The sequence below is a fragment of the Stegostoma tigrinum genome, chromosome 11 (genome assembly GCF_030684315.1).
Source record: "Stegostoma tigrinum isolate sSteTig4 chromosome 11, sSteTig4.hap1, whole genome shotgun sequence".
Taxonomy (NCBI): domain Eukaryota; kingdom Metazoa; phylum Chordata; class Chondrichthyes; order Orectolobiformes; family Stegostomatidae; genus Stegostoma; species Stegostoma tigrinum.
This window is the reverse complement of record NC_081364.1, coordinates 51,835,215-51,859,465: the sequence shown is the minus strand read 5'-3', so window position 1 is coordinate 51,859,465 and position 24,251 is coordinate 51,835,215. Positions and strand designations below refer to the sequence as shown.

At 38.5% G+C, this 24,251-nt stretch overlaps 1 protein-coding gene across 3 annotated transcripts in view; it reads right to left on the bottom strand.

Moving 5' to 3' along the window:
- The window catches only part of cfap20dc (CFAP20 domain containing), a 356,705-nt gene that overhangs the window by 124,965 nt on the left and 207,489 nt on the right, over nt 1-24,251 (bottom strand). For 2 of the 3 annotated variants that reach the window (XM_059649948.1, XM_048548271.2), the window contains exons 12-13: nt 22,565-22,942; nt 6,141-6,359 (exon numbers count right to left, since the gene is read on the bottom strand). In XM_059649948.1, coding sequence (XP_059505931.1) covers nt 6,141-6,359; nt 22,565-22,942 — 597 coding nt within the window. Of the gene's footprint in view, nt 1-6,140; nt 6,360-22,564; nt 22,943-24,251 lie in introns of those variants that run through there. The other variant, XM_048548272.2, reaches the window with a different exon arrangement.

The window sequence follows — 24,251 nt, the reverse complement described above, 5'->3', positions numbered from 1 at the left end:
GCTTTTGAGAGAGGAAGATATCCCACAGACTGCTGAAGATGTAGAATTGAGGAGTAAGTAGGTGGAGCTTGCAACCTGTTTAAGAGTCTCTGAAGAGACATTAACTGAGGATAATAGCATCAAGTGAATGCAGATCTTTGACAAAAAGAACCCAAATACAGCTGTTCTAACTCAATAAGTGTGAAGACAGGACGACCCGTCACTGAGGTTTGAGGGTTTGTAATATTGTTGTAATATAAACCCACTGATTTGCACAGAGTTAATATCCGACCCCTGGTGTCTCCCCCTTTATAATCATCAGTGCAACTTGAAATGTGGTTTTACAAATGGAGATCATGTTTTATTAATTTGAAGACATCGACATTTCAAGTGTTGTACATTTGGTGCAGGCATTGAACTTGCAAGTGGTTACTAAAATAAATGAACAATTAATTGCAGTGACACTGTTTAACTAATATGTTCCATAAGATATTGAAAATGAAACAGGTTAGTTTATCATATAAGTAACCTTATTTTGTAGAAAATGTTTGAATGTCCACCCATGACAGTTACCTTACTGCTAAGGATAAAGGTTTAAATCTTTTTGAAAATTGTTAAAGGACCACTTCAAATCATATAACATAATTCATACATTATCTTTTATAGTCATAGAGTAGTAGACTAGCACAGCACGGACACAGACCCTTCAGTGCAACTTGTCCATGCTGACCAGCTATCCCAAATTAATCAAGTCCCATTTGCCAGCACTTGGCTGGTATCCCTCTAAACACTTCCAATTCATATACCCATCCAGAAATCTTTCAGATGATGTAATTGTACCAGCTTCCACCACTTCCTCTGGCAGCTCATTCCATATATGCACTACACGACCTGGATGAATGGATCAGCTTTCAAGTTAACTGCCTGAGAAAGAACTTTGCTAAGAACTTGCTTTCTTTTCTACTAGAACCATTTCTAAGTTTAAACAAAACTGATCACACTGAATCATGCTAATCTATCATCAGCTGAACAAAAATGTTTCAGCAATATCAATATCAAAAGCTGACATGACCATCATCTCCAATTAATTCACGACACTTATTCCCCTACTTCCTGGAACTCAAAGGACTAAAGTTGGCAGCCATTCTATGGAATTAACCGTAATGGGCAGATGTAATAATTTTGCTGCAGACAAGAGTGTAAAGATAAATGGTGGTGGATGAACATGAAATGCAATTGCTGAAGAAAGTTGCTAAGTGATGGGTGAGTAACTCAACTTTGTGCGATGTGATAAATGGGTATATTAATTCAGCTATTCATTATACACATCCAAAGTCATAATTACTGTGTGATTATTTTCACCTAGACTTTATTTCAATCAGAGATAATAGGAACTGCAGATGCTGGAGAATCCAAGATAATAAAATGTGAGGCTGGATGAACACAGCAGGCCAAGCAGCATCGCAGGAGCACAAAAGCTGACATTTCGGGCCTAGACCCTTTATTTCAATCAGGCGAGTTTGGTACTCAAAGGGGAATGTGTGCACTTTTGCAGCACAATTACCGATGGACTCTACAAGCTTACTCAATGTGATAATATACTTATTAAAGGTTGGTTGTTTTCTCTTCAGACTGATTCTGTCTCCAATAACAACTGGAAAGAATAAGGAGGCACAGGCAAGTCTCCAGGTTTTCAAAACCACCCTGTTCTGGTGGCAGTAATGTGGGCAAAGAAGGAAATCTGTTTCAATGCACTGCAATTGTCTGTAGCAGGGCCTGTTAAATGAAAGCCTGGAGAGTGGGAAGAGACAAATCAAGCATCTCGGAAATCACAAAATGGAAGGCTTTTTATGTGGTTTGTCACACAACACAAAATTAATGCTGATAACTTGAGTAGTGTGTGGAAGTTTATTGAAATCTCAATAGAAACTATACCATAGGGAAGTGATTTATTTTGTGTGTTTGCTGTGTGACAAGTAGAGAATGTAATTATATTGATTGTGTCTTTTTGAAATCCATTAGCGATATATATTCAGCTGTTCATAGAGCTTGTGCTTAACAGTTCCTAATTAAGTGCAGCCAGTCTACTCAATCGTAAAGAAGGCAGATTTTGAATTTTGTCTGTATAGCAAAGGCAAGAGGTAGCTTTAGTCTGTAGACAACGCTTAACAATTGTGGATTGCCATAGGTTCAAATACTTCTGGGAGTGTATAATCAAATTGTTATCAGACACCACTCAGAATAAAAATCTCCAGTCTCTTCATGATAGTACCGCTCATTCCAACACATCAATGAGGCAACAAAATCAGACTAAGCTTACTTGATCTTTCAGTTTGCATTAATATTATGATTTTTAAAAATTTTAGCAACTAAGGATTTAAATAAGGCACATGGGTCAAATATTGCAATTTACTTGAGCAGTTTTTATGAGCGATGGTTTCTGTTTTTATTTGTTGGATTTCACTTTTTGGCAAATACTCATGAATTTGGCTAGAAATTTTCAATTATGTTGACAAAATCAGCATAGAATTAGGCGTAGATTTTGTCATATCATTGGATTTACATCAATCCAGGAGATTCTGAGTCGATTCATACCTATTGCTGCTGGGGATCATTCACAGAAGATTTGTACAATTTTAGTTCAATGCATTTTTTCCATAATGGACAATGGTAAAAATTGCTATTAGATAAAGCCCCTATACCCATATGAGTCTTTCATTTTATATAAAATACATTTTGAGTGTCTAAATTGCTGCATCACTGGAAGCTGTGCCTTTGGGTACTTCTGGCTCAAACCTCTGTCCTCATATTGCTATCTCTTTTTGCTTTTTTGAGACTCTTTTAAAACCTACCTCTTTGATTAGGTTTCTTGTCATCTGACCTAATATCTCCTTATGTTCTCATGTGATTCTTTGTGAATCATCTTGGGATGTTTTGTTGTATTAAAGACACCAAATATTGTTATTGTTGCTGTTTATGTCATCAAGAGGCAGTATGTACATATGAGAGAAAAGGGGGCAATGTCAGATCCTTGGGTGATATGAAAGATAACAATACAGGTGCAGGAAGTGAGGCTAGTTTAGGTGATTCTCTGACTATAAATAAACAGAGAAAAAGTGGAACTTTAAATTGAATTTAAAAATAAAATGGATAACAAATGTAGTTCTGCTCATCTCAATAACTGCAGAGAGATTTTAAAGGAAGGAGGAAGAGTCAATGATGTTAACGGCTGTAGATAGGTTGAGAAGGACAAGGAGGGATAGTTTATCTTCATCAAAGTCTTGTGCGATATCATTTGTGACTAGTAGAGCCACTTATAGAGTCATATAATCATACAGTCATATGGCACAGAATCACACTCTTTGGTCCAATTTATCCACGCCAACCAAGTTTCCCAAACTAAACTAGTCCCTCTTGCTAGCCTGGCCCATAACCGTCTAAACCGTTCCAGTTCATGTACTTATCCAAATGTATTCCAAATGTTTTAACTGTACCTGCATCTATCACTTTCTCTAGCAGCTTATTCCACTTACAAACCACCCTCTGTTTGAAAAAATTGACCCTCAAGAACCTTTTAAATTTTCTCCTTCCACTTAGGTAAGGTGCCCTCTAGTTTTGAACTCCCGCATCTTTGAGAAAAAACCTTTGGTACTCACCTTAAGTATGTCCCTCATGATTTTATGAACCTCTATAAGGTCACCCTTTAACCTGTTACACTCCAGTGAAAGAAGTTCCAGACTGTCCAGCCTCTGCCTACAACTCAAACCCTGTATTCCTGGCAACATCCCTGTAAATCCTTTCTGTACTTTCTCTAATTTAATAATATCCTTCCTATAGCAGGGGGATGAGAACTGTACATAGTACTCCAAAAGTTGCCTCACCAACATCCTGTACAACCTCAACATGACGCCCCAACTCCCATACTCTATGGTCTGAACAATAAAGTCCAGTATATTAAACACCCTCTTAACCATCCTGTCTACCCATAACATAACTTTCAAAGAATGATATACCTGAACCCCTAGATCTCTGTTTGACAATACTACCCGGGGCCTACCACTAACTGTATAATTCCTCCCCTTGTTTTTGTTAGCAAAATGCAATACCTCACATTTATCCAAATTAAACTTCATCTGCTACTCCTCAGCCCATTGGCTCAATTGATCAAGATCGCCTTGTAACTTTAGATAACCTTCTAGTGCCATCTGCAAACTTACTAACGAGGCCTCCTACATTCTCATCTAAATTGTCTATACAAATGACAAATAACAGTTGACTCAGCACTGATCTCTGCAGAACACCACTGGTCACAGGTCTCCAGTCTATAAAACCCTCTACAACCACCCTCTGTCTCCTACCATCAAGCCAATTTTGTATCCAATTGGTAAGCTCTCCCTGAATCCCATCTGATCTAACTTTACTAATCAATCTACCATGGGCACCTTTGTCAAAGGCTTTACTAAAGTCCATGTAGATGATGTTTACCGGTCTGCTCTCTTGTACCTTTTTGGTAACATCCTCAAAAAACTCAGTCAAATTTGTGAGACACAATTTCCCACACACAAAGCCATGCTGACTATCACTAATCAGTCTTTGCCTTCCAAATGCACGTAAATTCTACGTCTCAGAATCCCCTCTAATAACTTACCTACCACTGATGTCAGATTCATGGGGTTATAGTTCCCAGACTTCCCCTTACAGCTTTTCTTAAATAAGTCACAATATCAGCCAACCCTGGGTGTGGATGAAACAAATATTTCTGCTAGGGGCTTCGCAGTTTCTGGTCTAGCTTCCCACAATGTCCTGGGACACACTTGATCAGGACACAGAGATTTATCCACCTTTTTTTTTGACCTCCAGCACCTCCTCTTCTATAATATGGTCTGTTTCCAAAACATCAATAATTGTTTCCCTAGCCTCCATGTCTTTCTCCATAGTAAAAACCGATGTTAATATTTGTTTAGTATCTTTCCATCTCCTGTGGTTCCACGCATAGGCAACCTCATTGATATCTAAGAGAGCCTATTCTCTCCCTAGTTGCTTTTTTGCTCTTAATGTACTTGCAGAATTTCTTTGGATTATCCTTAACCTTATCTGCCAAGCCTATCTCATAGCTTCCTTTTGTCCTCCTGATTTCCCTCTTAAGATGCCCCTACAACCTTTATATACTTCAAGAGATTCACTTGATCCAATTTGCCTTTCCTTAACATATGCCTCCTTCATATTATTGACCAGAGCCTCAATAACTTTATTCATCCATTGTTTCCTACTCTTACCAATCTTACCTTTCACCTAACAGGGACATATTGCCTCTGGTCTCTTGTTTATCATTTTTGAAAGTCTCCCACTTGAAAACCATTCCTTTACCTGTGGAAAGTTTACTCCAATCAACTTTTGAAAGTTCTTGTCTCATAGCATCAAAATTTTCCTTACTCCAATTAAGAAATTTAACATTTATGCATGGCCTATCCTTTTCTGTAATTGTTTTAAAACTAATAGAATCAAGATCACTGGTCCCAGAGTGCTTCCCCACCAACAGTTCAGTCACTTGCCCTGCCTTATTTCTCAAGAAAAGGTCAAGTTTTGCTCCTTCTCCAAAAGGTATGTCTACCTTTAGATAAAGAAAACTTCTTGGAATACTCAATAAATTCCTCACCATCCAAGCCCTTAACACTATGGCAGTCCCAGACTACATTTGGAAAGTTAAAAGCCTCTAAACTTACAACCCTATCATTCTTCCATCTATCTGAGATCTCTCTATATATTTGCTCCTCAGTTTCCTGCTGACTATTGGGAGCCTATAGCACAATTCCATCAAGGTGATCATCCACTTCCTATTTCTGAATTCCACCAATAAGTGTTTCTGGGGCAATAGTCTTATAGAGGGAAACATGGGCATGGATTTGTGAGGAGACAGCTCATTCATGACTTTGACGAATGAATGAAAGTTGGTGACAGTTTTCAAGGACAGACAAGTCATATTTTATGGAAGGGAAGGTCATTAGTGGATTCGTATTACTTGCTCAAAAATAGTAACTTCTGGTGCATAAGAATGTTCGTTTGATTTTGCACAGCACTTGTTTGCACAGACAATGGACAACTGCAAAACTGATTATAAACGCATGTTTGAAGAATTTATGAAGCCATTTGGCCAGACTTACCGGTCCTGTATGCTGGGTACTCCAGATGCTTGTATCATCACTGCTCGTACTCAAGCTATCATCACCATAGACACAGTAACCAAGCTGGATGGCATTCAAATGGTTTGTCTTCCCTTCATCCTCCATTTCTTCAAGTTGCTGGCGTCGTAAACTAGCCAGCATTCTTGCTTCATCAGATTCACTCATATCCTTTGGCTGATAGTTCAACCAGTTATATTCCTAATGAGGAAAAATAATAATGACCATACAGCTGCAACATTGCTTTTCTTTACCATAACTTATCACCAAAAGAATGTAGCAGTCGTAGACCTGTGAACACATTCATCCTTCATTCAAGAACATTCTTGGCACATTTCTAGTAAGTGGCGCTTTGCATCTCCTATGATGAAAAATTTTTCTGATACATTTTTGCAAATATTTAAAAACAGTTCATATCAATCAAACATTAAATGCATTCATTTATATTCTGAAGCATATTTGTGGTGAGTTTGAATTTACATTTTCTCATTGTGAATTCTCCACTGATAAGCTTTAGGTTCAAGCTATGACTGACATACCAATGTTTCACTGCATGTCAACAGTAGCTGCTGATCAGACATCAAAAACAGATATTTGTTGACTGATTCTTTTCAGTAAGCTCTCATAAAAACAGCTAGTATCAGAAAAATCAAAGTGGAATCTCTTAGTATAAACTCTGTGAAGCACAACTAAATTAACCTACAAAAAGAAATTTAATATTCGTCTCTCTTTTTGGTTATCAGAAAAATACATTCTTCAAAAATCTCCTTTCTGACTGTAATCACATGCTGAAATCATTCTACTTTTGCATGAGTAGCTACTGAACATCCAGGTTATCAAAGTCCTTTACAATGAATGCAGGAATTATTGATATTGCTTCATCAATGCATCAAAATCAATTGTTTAGATTAATATATTGAGGCCAAACATCTTGTCCTCACCCTTCAAAATGCATTGAGAAACTTCCTGTCTCAACATGCCTTCTCTTCTTGACATCTTGGCTGTATTCAAGAATTTATCTCGCGGTGCGGGAAATTGTGATTTTAAAACTGCATCTCACCTCACTGTGACATGTTGAAAAAAAAAACTGCAGCACTTTAGATCAATTTACTTTCCTGTTTCCATGTCCTCCTACTGTAGGACATTCAATCCTTTTTCAATTCTGCTTTGATATTGATATTTTTCAGAGGTATGAAAGTGTAGCACAGACTGAGTCACCAATCTTCCAAGAATCCTTAGATTCTGATGAAGTCTCAGAGGATTGGAAAACTGCCAGGGTGTAATGCAATGTAACAATGAAGGAGACAAAAGTCAGGTAAGCATAGGTCAATTAGCTTCACATCTGTTATTGGGAAAATGTTAAGAGTCTAATTTAAAGGATGTAATTACAAAGCATTTAAAAATACATAATAATGATCAAGCAGAGTTAGCATGGCTTCAGGATAGCGAAATCATGCCTGACAAATTTATTATCAGGATTGTCTGAGATGGTAACAAGCAGGATAGGCAAAGGGGAAGTAATGGAGATAATATATTTGGATTTTCAGAAGGTGTTTGACGATGTAATATATGTTAGGTTACTTAATAAGTTAAGGGTCCTTGGTGTGGAGGTAGTATTTTAACATGGATAAAGGATTGCTTAACTAACAGAAGATAGAGCGTTGATATAAGAGGGGAATTTTTAGACTGGCTACCTGTAACTAGTGCAGTACCACAGGGATCAGTGATATGGCCATAATTATTTACTGTATAAATATATATTGTAACTTAGGTGAGTTAAGTCCATGTACTCTAGCCAAGTTAGAGTCTTCAGGGAGATATAGACAGGTTCAGTGAGTCAGCAAAAAGCTCAGCAGATGGAATATTATGTGGGAAAATGTGAGGTTATGTACTTTGGTAGGAAGAACAGAGAAGCTGAATATTCTTTAAATAGAAAAAGTAGGCAGGAAGCTACAACACAGAGGGATTGGGACTCTTCATGGCAAATTCACAAAAAGCTATCATACAAGTTCTGTGGGAAATACAGAAGGCAAATTAAATGCTGGCCTTTATTCCAAAGGGAATACAGTCCAAAAATAGTGAGGTCTTGGAGAAACTATGTAAGTCACTAGTCAATTCACAGCTGGAGTACTGTGGAAGATTTTGGGCTCTTTATCTAATTAAAGATATATAGGCATTGGAGGTAGTCCAGAGAAGGTGCACTACGTTGACCCCTGGTATGGAAGGACTCGTTTATGAGGAGAGATTCAGTAGGTTGACCTGTGCTCACTGGGGTTAGAAGGAGAGGTGACCTTATTGAAACATACAAGGTTCTAGGGTAATTGACAGGGTAGATGAGAAAAGTTTATTTCAAATTATGGGATGAGAGGGAATAATCTCACAATAAGAAGGTCACACATTTAAGTCAGAGCTGAGAAGGGATTTATTTTCTCAGAGGGTAGTGAATCTATAGAATTCTTTACTGTAGAATGCTGTAGGGGCAAGGTCATTAAATATATAAAAATCTTCTATTTCACTTTGTAATCAGTAAGGGATTCAAGAGTTATGGAGAAAAGACAGGAAAGTGGAATTGAAGTTTTTTGAGATTAGCCATGATCTCATTGAATGGCAAAGCAAATCCAATGGACCGGATGGCCTACTTCTGTTGCTACATCTTGTGGGCTTCCACTCTATCTTGGTAGGAAGTACGTCTCACGCAGCAGCCTTTAGGCTATTTTATAGAGTTTGTTTCATAGGTAATTTTGGACATGATTCAGAATTGTATCTCCTCACAAGTCTGTAAGGGAAAGCGAAGGCCTGGTGGTATTATACCAGGGCTGTTAATCCAGACACACAAATAAAGCTCTGTGGAGCTGAGTTAGCATCCTGCCAAGGCAGATGGCAGAATCTGAACTCAATAATTTTTTAAAATCTGGAATTAAGACTCTATTAGATTCGCTAACATCCTTCAGGGAAGGAAACAGCTATCCTTATTTGGCCTGGCCTATATGTAACTCTTGGCCCACAAAAATATAGCTGACTCTTAACTGCATCTTGGATGATTAGGGATAGGCAATAAAAAACAGCCTCGCCAGCGACACTCTCATGCCGTGAATGAATAAAGAAAAATGAGAAATTGTTGAAATCTGGACATATAGTCAACCGTGATAACAAGGTGTAGAGCTGGATGAACACAGCAGGCCAAGCAGCATCATCCTGCTGTGGACATCCAGCTCTACGTCTTGTTATCTCGGATTCTCCAGCATCTGCAGTTCCTACTATCTCTGAAACAATACAGTCAACCATGCCAACTACACTTTTCCTTTGCACCTTTAAGGGTCTCAATTATTTTATAATCATCTTCCAGACATAAATGTATTCAAACATTTTCAGAGACATTGTAATTTGTTCCAGTATAAGTCTACATTTTTGTAAGGTCTATTACTTTATTCCCCATCTATTTTATGATTTTATATTATGACAATTTTTAACTGCCCTTCTCAATTTATATAAACAGTAGTCAGTATCTAACTGATTGAAACAAAGTTTGGATTAGAAACATCCCTTTACTTTATTGTTGATAAAAACAAAACTGTTCCCTAGCTCTTGTTATCAGCATATGTTGCTAGCAATGCTTCCATCAACACTTGGAGACAATAAGCACTGCAGGTGCTGGAAGCCAAAGTCTACAGGTGTGAGGCTGGAAAAGCACAGCAGGTCAGACAGCATCCAAGCAGCAGGTTTGTCAATATTTCAGGCCAAAATGCCCAGTCTTGATAAAGGGTTTCAGCCCAAAATGTTGACTTACCTGATACTTGGATGCTGTCTGATCTGCTGTGCTTTTTCAACCTCACTCCTATATACTATGCTTCCACCAACATTCTGACTACAACTTAGTCATGATTTCTGGGACACTTGACCCCCAAAAGGGTTCTGTTCCCACATCTTTTGTTATCAAAATAGCTTCCTTCCACCTCTGCATCTATCACTTTCTTGCTTTAAACTAAGCCCATGCAATGGATATTTTGAGGCTAGTCTTCCTCCATTCATTTCTTCAATGGCTCCAATTACATTTTGATGGATAGATTAGGGAAATTGAGCTTGGTTTCCTCAGAGCAGAGAGGGCTGAGCTGAGAGTTAATGGAAGTGCTTCAAATTGTGAAAGGTTTAGAAAAAATAAAGATAAACTTTTCAATGGCTGAACAGTTGATGACCAGAATGTACAGATTGAAGGTGATTGGCAAAAAACCAGAGATGACATAAGAGATAACTTTTTACTGACAAGTGGCTAGAATTTGGAATTGACAGCCTGATGGATGGTAGATACAATTCAAAAATAGTGTCTGAAGGGACTGGATAAACCTTTGAAGAAAATGCAGGGGTATTTGGAAATAATGAGGTGGAGGACTTACTAGATTTCTCATTGAAAGGTCTGGTGCAGACTCAGTGGGCTCAGTGACCTTCTGTGTTGTCCTAATCCGTGATTCTAGGTAACCTTTCTACATTCAACAGCCACAAACTAGAACTTATTCAGAAAACTTCAAGGTGGTTTAGAAGACATTTAGTACATTTGCCTTTGCTGCTCAGTCCTTTGAATATAGAAGTTGGGACATCATAATGAGATTGTACAGAACATTGATGAGGCCTCTTCTGGAGTACTGTGTACAATTTTGGTTGCCCAGTTATAGGAAAGATTGATTAAGCTGGCCAGGGTTCAGAAAAAATTTACCAGGGCGTTGTTAGGAATGGAGGGTTTGAATTAAAAGGAAGGGTTGGATAGGCTGGGAGTTTCTTTTCACTGGAGGTTGAGGGGTGCACTTAGAGGTTTATAAAATCATGAGGGGTATAGATAAGGTGAATGGCAAGTGTCTTTTCCCTTGGATGGGGATTTCAAGACTAGGAGACATATTTTTAAGGTGAGAGGAGAAAGATTTTTTAAAAATTCACAAGGGGCATTTTTTGTTTGCACAGCAAGTGCTTCCAAAGAACTGATGTGTGTTCAGTTCCAATGTATAAGAGACATTTGGATACGCACGTGAATAAGAAATGTTTGGAGGGATAGAGGCCAAGCACAGGGTGGTGGGAGTAGTTTAGTTTGGGATTATGGTCGGCATGAACTGGTTGGACCGAAGGGTCTATTTCCATGCTGCATGACTCTATAACCTCATTACCACCTGCATGAAGCTTCGATTTTACATCACCTTTGATCTTTCCATTGGCTCCAGTACACTGGGAATTCAACTTCAACGCAAAATCAGAAATTGCTGGGAAATCTTAGCAGGTCTGGCAGCAAGTGCTTCCATTAACTCTCCACTCAGCCCTCTCTGCTCTAAGGAGAGATGCTGACAGACCTGCTGAGATTTTCTAGCCACTTCAGTTTTTGTTTCTGATTTCCAGCATCTGCAGTACTTTCGGTTTTCAACTTCAATACAATCTCCATAAATAAAAGCTTACATTCAAGATTCTTATCCTTGTATTCAAATAACTTCATTTTCTCACCCCTTTGTTTGTTGACAGACTTCTTGAACCATCTCACCATTTGTTCCACCATAATGATAGGTCAGTTCCTGTTCCCTCTTCCTCCACATTAAAGTTAGAGGTTAATCATTCAGCCACTTCTCAAATTCTCTATGTAGATCACTCTGCTTTGACACATTCTTTATTGCATCCAAGTCCTTCTTTTTGAACACACCCTTGTCTCTCCACCCATTCCTCCTTAAATATAAAGCTAATTGTCTTAATTAATGTTAGGAGCAATTGCTACATGTTAATTGATGTCATTTAAATTACTTACATACAGATTTTAAAAGTATTTTTCCACCACTTTTACATGAAATGCACTCTCAAGTTTACTTTTTCACACACCTCCTTTATGTTTAGGAATTTTCCAGAACTGCTATTACAAATTCATCTCAAAGAGCTTTTCCTTCCAACTTTAAAATACATATTTGTGACACGTTCAATCCATCAATCTGTAACTGACGCTACATTGCACTGCAGCCTGTTTAAATAGGCAAAATCTGTGTTGTGCATTTAGTTTAACTGCTTCTGAAATCAATGAAAGTTAGTGTACAACTGTCCACATTGATATATTTGTGCTGTGCGATGTCAAGTATTTCCCCTTGCATTCCAAGATTTACAGCATGTGATCACTGTTACACCTGGCTGAGTGAGTCGAGTTTGAGTGTACCCAGAAAGGGACTTCAATAAGAAAATGTTTTAATGTATGGAAAAGATTTCACATGGCAATCTATATAAAGTGTTTGAGCTCTATAGCTAAGGAAAAGGGCCTTTGGGCCATTGGTAATAAAGTGTGAAGCTGGATGAACACAGCAGGCCAAGCAGCATCTCAGGAGCTGCTTTCCGTATTATCTTAGGGTGGGTAGATGGTTGTTTTTCACCAAAACAGACTCAATGGCCCAAAGATAATGGGAACTGCTGATGCTGGAGAATCCAAGATAATAAAGTGTGAAGCTGGATGAACACAGCAGGCCAAGCGGCATCAGAGGAGCTGGAAAGCTGATGTTTGGGTCTGAACCCTTCCTCAGAAAGGGTCCAGACCCAAAACGTCAGCTTCTCTGCTCCTCTGATGCTGCTTGGCCTGCTGTGTTCATCTAGCTCTACACCTTGTTATCTCAGATTCTCCAGAACTGGCAGTTCCTACTATCTCATCTACCCATTCTAATCGCATTTTCTAGAAATTGGCCCATGGCTTGTACATCTTGGCTTCATCCAGACATGGAAACAAAGAAAATTCTCAGGCAATTTTGCAGTAATCAAACTTAAATGTCAAGTATTAATCTTGCAGCATGGGTTGAAATATGAAAGCCCTGAAATTTTGAAGATATTGCAAGAAGTAGCCAGTTTTCAATTCTACATTATTTAATTTCCAGCACAGACTGACCACAAATCGTTATATTAAGCACAGAAATATAGTTTAAAATAAGAAATTAAATTAATAAGTTAAATAAGGAGCAAACAAAATTAAGGGAGGAAATGGCCTAGTGGCATAATCCCTAAATTATTAATCCAAAAACTCATGGGATGGCACGGTGGCTCAGTAGTTAGCACTGCAGCCTCACAGCGCCAGGGACCTGGGTTCGATTCCCGCCTCGGGCGACTGTCTGTGTGGAGCTTGCACATTCTCCCCGCGTCTGCGTAGGTTTCCTCCGGGTGCTCCGGTTTCCTCCCACAGTCCAAAGATGTGCAGGCTAGGTGGATTGACCATGTTAAATTGTAGTGTTCAGGGGTGAGTGGGTTATAGGGGGATGGGTGTGGGTGGGATGCTTCAAGGTGAGGTATGGACTGGTTGGGCTGAAGGGCTTGTTTCCACACTGTAAGGGAATCTAATCTAACCTAATCTAAACTCTGGGATCTTGGTTCAAATCCCACTGTGGCAGATGATGGAATTTAAATTTAATAAAGAATCTGGAATTAAGAGTCTAATGATCATCATGAAACCGTTGTCAATTGTTGAGAAAAATCTATCTGGTTCACTAATGTCCTTTAGGGAAGGAAATCTATCATGTGACTTCAGACCCACAACAATGTTGTTGACTCTTAACTGCCTAGTGAAATGCCCGACATCCCATTAGGGAATAAAAACAAAATTGTTAAATGATATTCTTCACAAACCAAGAAATGTCCAAGGTAAAAACAGCTGAATGTTGCATTTTAGAAAAGATTAGTATGCACTTATTGCACTGAATGCTGATAAACAAGCAATAAGTTTCTAAAGGGCATCATAATTATGGTATAAATGCAAAAAAGTATAGATTATTCTATTCAGCAATTCAGTCCTAATACCTCAACAAAAATGTTTATGCAGAAATTATGTCGTTCTTTGACAATGTTCCATTGTTTCTATATTCAATGTGCAATGAATTATGAATCTGGTCCTAGGAACCTGTGTGAAAACAAACAATTTTTGATGATCGAGCTGAAAGGGAATTAACTTAAATCATTGAATTTCAATGCTTGAATCTGAATCTGGAGTTGATAGTCCTCTTGTCGCATTTATACATTAAGGTATAACTAGACGAGGCAGAAGGTTTAAGATCCTGCCCACATCTGGGAACCAAGTTTTGAACAGAAGATGTGTAATGTTTATCGCAAAGTGAAAGAATTGTATTTCACTTACTGTATTTGGAGAAACAATACTATCAAGCTTAGCTCAATAGCATTTGAATCACTTGTTGCTGCCAAAGTTTTTAATGAAACCTGTGTCAACAGCCTTAAAAAGAAAACATTTAAAATGAACTCCTATTTTTCTCCTGCAATTTCTGTTTCAGATTTCCACCATTGACTTACCAGCTCTTGTGGAAAATGACCAAAAGCCTTATAGTCTATCTTTTTACCCATGAAAGAATCACCAGCAGAAAAAAAAGGCAAAATAAATAATATCTACCAGTCTCAAATGCTCTTTCTCCTGATCACACCGCGATCAATTGACTCTTTAGTATTGTCAAAAGTACATTCCTTACGTATATCGATATCAGACTGGTCACACAATAATTTGTTTATAATGACATGTATCAATCTTGTACTGTCCTATCACTGGTTACATTGGATTCAATAACATCTTGGATAGAGTCGATAGCCAGAGACTTTTCCCCAGGGCAAGACTGACTGCCTCAAAAGGTCATAGTTTTAAGGTGTTAGGAGAAAGGTATAGAGGAGACATCAGAGGGAGGTTCTTCACCCAGACAGTTGTGAGCGCATGGAATAGTTTGCCAGTGGTAGTCGTGGAAGTGGAGTCATTAGTGACATTTAAGCGATTGCTGGACATGCACGTGGACAACATTGAATAGAGGGGAATGTAGGTTAGGTTATTTTATTTTTGGATTAGGATTATTCCATGGCACAACATCGTGGGCCGAAGGGCCTGTACTGTGTTGTACTTTTCTATGTTCTATATTGTTAAAATTGTATTCCTTCTATAGATCAGTATCAATATAGATCCTGATATGAGGGCAGAAATTCCGTGAAGTAGCTTGGCTAATTGCTTGATTGAAACACTTCAGCACCAACAACAGAGCTTTTGTTGATAAATTTAAAGACAGCTTAATGCAGAATTTTAGGGCTCAGGGCCATTTCCTAATGTTACTGGCTTATTGAAATTCACCAAACACTGAGCTCACTAATTGTTAATCCCTTTGGTATTTTACTGGGTCCCATATTATGCAGGACTGGTGACCAAGGTCACCGCATCAAAATAAGCTGCTACGGTTGATGGTGGTAATACTCTGCCCATTGAACAGCTCCTGGATGTGCTCAGTCTCCTATTTTGGCCTGCTTGGATTGCTGGTAATGCCTTGACAAAAATTTAGTTCACTGATGATGACACTTCCTCTTTTACTTAAATTTCCCTGCTTGGTTATACCACCTACCACATACTGTGCCCAAACACCTCTGATCTTTACCTTGATTGACTCTCCACTCTTTTAGCTTCCTCTCAGGTTTTGAACACCTAATCTGTCTTACTTATCTACCTCGAATAATTTTCACTGCGTACTATTACCATGGAGATATCAAGAACTGCAGATGCTGGAAGTCAGAGTGGATACAGTGTGGACCTGGAGGAACACAGCAGGTCAGCCCCCAAAAGAGATAGCATTGCTTTGCTCATAAAGTAGTACATATTTATGGACACTTGCCTACTTGGCTAACAATAGACAATCTCTTCTCTTTCCCAAAAATGCCTGAATCAGAATGTTTGAAACAAAAAAGAAGCTAAATCAATATGTGTTCACTAAATTCAACTCCCCCGTCATGCTCGTATATTATAGTGTTACGACCATGTGTCAGGACTTGAAGTACAGTGGACATTCTTAATTTATAACCCCCAAAATGTGTGTTTTTTTAAAAATAGAACTGATATAGCCAAAAGTGGCTGTGGGTTTAAATTTAATGGTTGTCTGGAGAGACCTATGGAATTTCACACCTATAGACACAAAATGAACTTGAATCAAAGCGTACAAAGAGAGAAAGAGGCAAATGAAACAGACTGAACTGTGATATCTTCTGATGAAAAAGACAATAAGATTTTGATGATCCTTAGCTCATCAGCAAGCCGCCTCATGCAGATCATGTCCCAAACTGCAGGGCTTTCGAGAATATACAAGGACACGGTTTAAAAGGCCTGTTCCAGCTCTGCTGGTGTTCATGACTGTGACTGAACAGTCTTAAGTGTATCAGCCTGGGTTTAAGTGTTAGCATGCTGTGAGTGTCACAATCAAAGAACTATCTTCTAGTTATCTCATGTTTAAGGTTGAGCTCTCTCTCCCTCCGAATGCTGCAAACCAGTTAAAAAGGAAACATGTCACAAAAATGCTCTCTCTCACTCTGAGTGTTGGAAATCAATCATGGTCAAAAGAACTACAGATTTTTAACTATTCAGCAAAACTGAGGATAATGAAGTTGACTGTTCAACTACTAATGTCACCGCTATCTGTAGGGTCCATTGCAATGGTCACAATGTTCAACTGTCTCCTCTTTGTGAACAATTCAAAGACTGATCTGTTTAACAGTTTTTCTTTTGACTTTTATCCTCTTGGATTCATCTTTTATTTCTAATCTGTACGTATGTGTTGCATTAGTATTTCTTCTTGCAGTACTAACAACAAAATCACTTGTTTTGTTAGCAAACAGTTATCTTTACAATCCAAGGTGGTCCTAGAATAGGGAGCAATTTTGGCAGAAGAATGTAATGCCCAGTACCACCTGCTGTTTATTTTTTGAGCTAGATCTGGAGGAATCATGCAACAGTAAACTACTCACCTTTGGAACACAAAATAGGACAGAATGTTTGAAAAGGGTTAGGAATCAAACTTCAAGCATACTGGATTAAAAAATGACAATCAGAAAAGGGGTCATAAATACAGGACTAAAGGCGTTTTATCTGAACGCACATAGTACATGAAATAAGGTAAATGAGCTTGTGGTGCAGATAAAAATTGACAGGTATGACGTGTTGGGCATCAGGGACACATGGCTACAAGAGGATCAGGATTGGGTGCTAAATATCCAAGGATACACATTCTATTGAAAAGACAGGTAGGTAGGCAGAAAGGATAGGGTTGCCTTTTGGTAAGAAATGAAACTAAATCAATAGCAAGAAACAATACAGGGTCACATGATCTAGAATCTGAGTGGGTAGAGTTGAGGAACCGCAAAGGTGAAAAAAAGATAATTGGAGTTATGTACAGGCCTCCGAACAGTAGCCACGATTTGGGGCACAAGATACATCAAGAGATAGAAAAGGCATGCAAGGAAGGTAAGGTTACAGCAGTTACGAGGGATTTCAATTTGCAGGTGGACTGGCAAAACCAGGTTGGTAGTGGACCGCAAGAAAGGGAATTTGTGGAAAGTCTATGAGATGGATTTTTTTAGAGCAGCTTGTGGTGGAGTCCACTAGGGAACAGACAATTCTGGATGTAGTGATGTGCAATAAGGAGACTTGATCGGGGAGCTTACTGTGAAGGGACCCTTAGGAGGCTGTGACCATAACATGATAGAATTTACCCTGAAATTTGAGAAGAAGGTGGTGAAATCAGATGCAATGGCATTATAGTTAAATAAAGACGACTGCAAAGGCACGAGGGAGGGGTTGATCAACATTGACTGGGAGAGGAATCTAGCAGGAAAGATAGTGCAACAGCAATGGCAGGAGTTTCTGGAAGTAGGGTGGGAGAGACAGCAAAAAATTCATCCCGAGGAGAAAATAGCATACTAAAGGGAGGAAGAGGCAACCACAGCTGACGAAGGAAGTCAGGGACAGTATAAGAGCAAAACAGAAAGCATATAATGCAGTGAGGGGAAGTAGGAAGCCAAAGGATTGGGAAGCTCACAAAGACTAACAGAGGACAGTAACAAAAAGTAAAAAGGGAGAAAATTAAATATGAGGATACTAGCCAGTAATATAAAAGAAGATTGCAAGAGTTTCTTTAGATATATAAAGGGCAAAAGAGAGGCAAAAGTGGACATTGGGCCACTGGAAAATGACTCTGGAGAAGGAGTAATGGGGAACAAAGAAATGGCGGAGGAACTGAACAAGCGTATTGTGTCAGTATTCACAGTGGAAGACATGAATAATGTCCCAAAAATTTAAGCGAGTGGGTTTGTTGGGTGGGGAGTGTAGAGGTGAGTATGGTGGCCACCACCAAGGAGAAGGCGCTGGAAAAACTGAAAGATCAGAAGGTGGATAAATCATCTGGATCATATGGACTACACCCCAGTGTTTGAAAGGAGACAGCTGAAGAAATACTGGAGGTATTCGTGGTGATCTTCCAAGGAATCACTGGAGTCAGGAAGGGTGCAGAGAACTGGAAAATCGCTAATGTAACCTCCATGTTTAAAAAGGGATTAAGGCAAAAGACAGGAAATTATAGGCTGATTAGCCTGACATCGGTTATTGGTAAGATTATGGAGTCCATTGTGAAGGATGAGATTTCTGAATACTTGGAAGTACATGGTAAGATAGGGTAAAGTCAACATGGCTTCATCCAGGGGAGGTCATGCCTGACAAATCTGTTAGAAATTCTTTGAGGAGACAACAAGTAGGTTAGACTAAGGAGGACCAATGGATGTTATCTATTTAGATGTCCAGAAGGCCTCTGACAAGGTGCCACACAGGAAGCTGCTGAGTAAGATAGAGGCAAGGTACTAGCATAGATAGAAGATTGGTTATCTGGCAGAAAGCAGAGTGTGGATAAAAGGGTCCTTCTCAGAATGGCAGCTGGGGACTGGTGGCATTTCACAAGGGTCAGTGTTGGGGCCACAATTGTGAAGGAGAAAACAGAGTTAACATTTTTGGTCTGGTGACCCTTCCTCAGAACCTTCCTCTGAGGAAGGGTTACCAGACCCAAAACGTTAACTCTGTTTTCTCCTTCACAGATGCTGCCAGACCTGCTGAGCTTTTCCAGCAACTTTGTTTTTGTTCCTGATTTACAGCATCCTCAGTTCTTTTGGTTTTTGTTGGGACCACAATTGTTCATTTTATACATTCATGAACTGGATGAAGGAACTGAAGGCATTCTGACTAAGTTTGCAGATGATACAAAGATAGATGGAGGGACAGCTAGTATTGAGGAGGTGGCAAGGCTGCAGAAGGACTTAGACAGATTGGGAGAGTGGGCAAGATAGTGGTAGGTGGAATACAACGTGGGATAGTGTGAGGTCATGCACATTGATCAGAAGAATAGAGGCATAGACTATTTTCTAAATAGCAAGAAAATTCAGAAATCTGACTTGGGAGTCCTAGTCCAGGACTCTCTTAAGCTAAACTTGCAGGTTGAGTTGGTAGTTCGGAAGGGGAATACAATGTTGACACTTATTTATAGAGAACTGGAATATAAAAGTAGGCATGTACTTCTGAGACTTCATAAGGCCCTGGTCATACCACTCATAGAATTTTGTGAAGAATTTTGAGCCCCATACCTCAGGAAGGATGTACTGGCCCTGGAACAGGTCCACAGGAAGTTCACAAGAATGATCCCAGGAATGAAAGGCTTAACATATAAGGAGTGTTTGAGGACTCTAGGGTTATACTCAATTGAATTTAGAAGGATGGGGAGGATCTAATTGCAACTTGCAGAATACTGAACAACCTGGACAGACTGGATGTTGGGAAGATGTTTCCATTGGCAGGAGAGTCTAGGACCCGAGGCAACAGCTTTAGAGTAAAGGGAAGACCCTTTAGGGTGGAGATGTGGAGAAACTTCTTTAGCCAGAGTAGTGAATCTGTGGAATTCACTGCCACAGAAGGCTGTGGAGGCCAGGTCATTGAGTATACTCAATACAGAGATAGATAGGTTCTTGATTGTCAAAGGAATCAAAGGTGACAGGGAGAAAACTTGAGAATGGGTTTGAGGAACTAATCAGCCATGATTGAATGGCAGAGCAGAATGGCTGAATGTCCTAATTTATGCTCCTATGTCTTATGGCTTCTTTGAATTATTACAGTAGTAATGCACCATGAGTAAAACAATTTGTATTCAGTAGATATAAGGGTCTGTGGGCAATGTAAAAAAAAATGTCGAGTAAAGGACAGAGCGGAATACTTCACTGGGTATCAAAGGGAATCAAACAGATAGGTGAAGATGTGCTTGAGAGTACTGGTAGCTGTAGAAATATCAAAGTAAACAAGGCATCAAAGCCTAGACAATTAGTATTTGATAATACTGTTGTGAACGAACCGTGAGAGAGTCCACCCCAACAGTAGGTGCAGAGGGTATGCTGGTGCAAGGGGATTGTAATTGGTGTAGAAAAGGCTTGAGTACAAAATCCAGGCTAATCTCCATTGTAGCATTGAGGAAGAGCTACACTGTCAGATATGTCATCTTTTAAATGCAACATTAAATCAACATCCGTCTGCTTTCCAAAGTAAAATTTAAAGATTCCATGGCAATTTTTTAAAAGAAGAGCAAAGAAACTATCTTAAATCCTGAACAATATTTGTTTCTCAATCATCACCACAAAAGCAAGTCTTAGGTCATTGATATACTGTTTTTTTTATGGGGCCATGTTGGGTTTTGACATGTCCTACAATTCAAAAAGCACTTAATTAGTGGGTAGTCTCGAGGTTAGGCAAAGCTCCCATATGAAATGCATGTTTTCTTTTTAGCATTAACAGTCAGGTTACAAAGAGACCCTTCCCTTGCAATGCCTTTTTTATAAAGTGCAATAATCTTTCAAAAATGCAGAAAAGATTCTGATCTGTGAAAACTAATTACCTGCCAAATTCCAATCATCACACAAGCAAAGGTTGAACCTAAAAAATTGCTTATTTTCAGTTTTAATAAGTTGTGTTTATATTGTCTTCTCTCCTATCCACCAAATCTGACATGTCTATATTTTCTTTTGTCCTTCTATGTTCTGTAGTCGTACATCCAAGAATTTGCCATAATAAAAATGCACTTGCAACACCCATGCCGATTATTGCAATGACTTTTCATGAAGAACAGACAGTCTGGTTTATTTACAAAAATGAAAATTGAGGTCACACCATAATTATTGCTAGAGTTTCCTAGTATTCCAGATAGTATATCTTTGCATTCAATGTTTCTGTTGCCTATGGCTCAGGAATTAAATTTCTGCTATTTACGGAGACAAACTGCTCATAAACCCATTAGAATTGCAATTTGCATTTAATTTTCATGCTTGGCCCTGCAGAAATAATTATCTAAGACAGTTAGAAATATGTTCCTTAAACAGCTCATTTGTTATACAGTATAATAAAACACTAATTATAAATATACTCTTTTGGGAAGTTTACAGTTGCTTGACGACTCCAAAGTTTTGCCTCATATTTTTCATCTGTGAAATACTTTTCGTTACCGAGAGAAGCAAACAGAAGGGACAACAGACACAAGAACAATAGTCAGATTTAGAAATGGAGATACGCAAGTACACACAGATTTTATGCATTTCCACATTATTTTTGTGTTTGTCAGAATAAAACTGACAAGCAATGTAGAAGTAAAGAAACATAATAGAGCAGTTAGTAAGTTCAGCTAACTCATCCTTCAAATTCAACTCAATCTGGTCTGTTACTATTCGTTGGATTTCAGATGATGTTTAACACAAGTACGGAAGTTTTGTTTAAATGATAGTTTGTGACTGATTTAGTTTGTTGCATCATCCTTACTTTAAATATTCTTTCTTCTGGGCTTCAGAAAACAGACTACCTCCCTACATCTGTCATTACAGTTAGCATCTTCCTTTTGATGGCATTTCAGCAATTTGTCCAAAACGGCATAAATCAGCTTTCTTGCTACTCTCTTCAAATCTCAACTAACTACAATGTCAAATTCATGAACAATCACAATATTTCAGGGGCTTCACTAATTCTTTATCACTACCATTTTGAATTGATCTTTAATAGATTTGTTTTTATTCTGAACATCTTATTAACCTTTTCTCATAAACATTCATAAAAATACTCAAATGCAAAATCACTGTTACATATGGAATTAGGTTATAATGGATCTATGATTCACAGCTGCACATTATTGTAAGTCAAGATCATCAGAAGGTCAGAATAGCAATATGCAATTAATTACAGTAAAGACCATCCTGGATTGACTGAGAAAAATAACATTACAAAACTAAGAATTTTACAAACAGACTTTTCCTATAATAAACCTCAAAGCCTATCATTTTCCTGTTAAATTTAAATTGATTTTGAAAATATGAAAACTAAACTGAAAATAAATTAGTAAAGCATTTAGGCATGATCATTTTATTACGTCTAACTGGGCTCTAAAATGAGTCAGGTTCATGGTATGAAAAATATCCTATCAGCTTGCTTCTAATATAAGATGCTAAAAGCATTTCCCATTTCCCAGCATGCACTAGCAGAAAATATCAAAAATCAATTCACACTTAGTAAAGCTAAATGAGTTTTAAATCAGGTAAAAAGAACTTACAGAGGTCTCTGTGGTTAGTCTTGGATCTTCCTTTGGGATTTCTTTTAAGGATCTTTTTACCATGGAAGCTCTGGATTGGTTAGCTTGGCCATCTTTCACTTTTATGATGCTTGGCGTAGAATCTGGAACATCTACTCTGGTGGGAGATCTGCTTAGGACCGGAGAGATACTGCTATGAATCTTTGCTTTGTCTGTTTTGGTCAGCACAGGAAAAGGAGTTTCTTGTAAGGTTTGTTCTCCTGAAGGAGCTCGTATTGTTCTTTCAGAGGCAACTGACATTGAACTATAGGATATATGATAGACGCATGAGGCTTCCGAGCTGGTGGAACGTGTCCTGGCATCCACAGGTTGTCTGGTAATGTTATTCAGCGTATCATCCTTAGGTTTAAAAATAATTTTGTTATAAACTTAGATCAAAAATGAAAATTACTCACAAGTTAAATAAATAATCATTACACAACTTAATAATTAAAATAATATTGCTTCTTGTTTTGCATGTTAGCTGTTACTGTAATGGCTTCTATCACTCAGATAGTATCTCCTCAGATAACTTACATCTGCCATTTTAACCGCCTTAAAAACATGTTACTCTTCTGCCTTAAAATATTGCTTTATCTCCAGCTTGTCTTTCTTGTGCAAAGTCACTGAATGTCTTGTTATTTCCCATATTCTTCTAATTTCCCCACAACTCTAATTAGGTTTCCACCTCTAGCATAGCACTGATATACTCTGTTGCCCTATTGTATTTCCCTTTTGGTTCTCTTGCATGCACCCTAGTCTTTGATACATTCAAATATCTCATCCTCCTCCAACACATTATTTTGTTGTCTGGATCAGTACAATGGTCCTTAGTAGACTGCAATTTTACCTATCAACTGTGATGAAGGTGCCTTCATCAATGTCTTCACTTTTCTTTATACATAATGTTTGTTACCTCTTCAGGATCTAGTCCTGTCCTACTCGTATTTCTTACTTAAATCATGCCCATTGTTTACTTTATTCAAAGACAAAGGGCCAGCTTCCACTAGCACACTGATGACATTCAAATATATCTCTACCTGTGTTGATCCATAACAATCTCTGTGCTGTCATTTTTTTTTCCTTTATTCATTCAGGGAATGAGGGCATGGCTGGCTAGGCCAGCATTTATTGCCCATTCCTAACTGCCCAAAAACCAGTTTAGAATCAACCACATTGCTATTGATCTGGAGTCACACGTAGGCCAGACCAGGTAAGGATGGCTGTTTCCTTCCCTAAAGAACATCATTGAACCAGATGGGTTTTTCTGACAACCGACATTGGATTCACGGTCATCATTAGACTCCTAATTCCAGATATTTATTGAATTCAAATTCAACCATCTGCTGTGGTGGGATTCAAACCCAGGTCCCCAGAACATTACCCAGGTCTCTGGGTTAACAGTTCAGCAATAATACCTCTAGGCCATTACCTCCACTAATTGCTTGTCAAACATCTGATCTCAGATATGTCACAATTTATTTTAATTAACTGTTGGAATTAATGATGACATCATAATAAAACAGGTTTTGTTTTGAACTAAACTGCTCCCAACCTTGATATCCTCTTTGATGTTGCGCTGAGCTGTAGCTGAATTTTAGTACAGACTAAGATAGGCTCTCCATCTTTGTGAAAACAGCACTGGGAATCTGATCTGGAAGTCTCATCT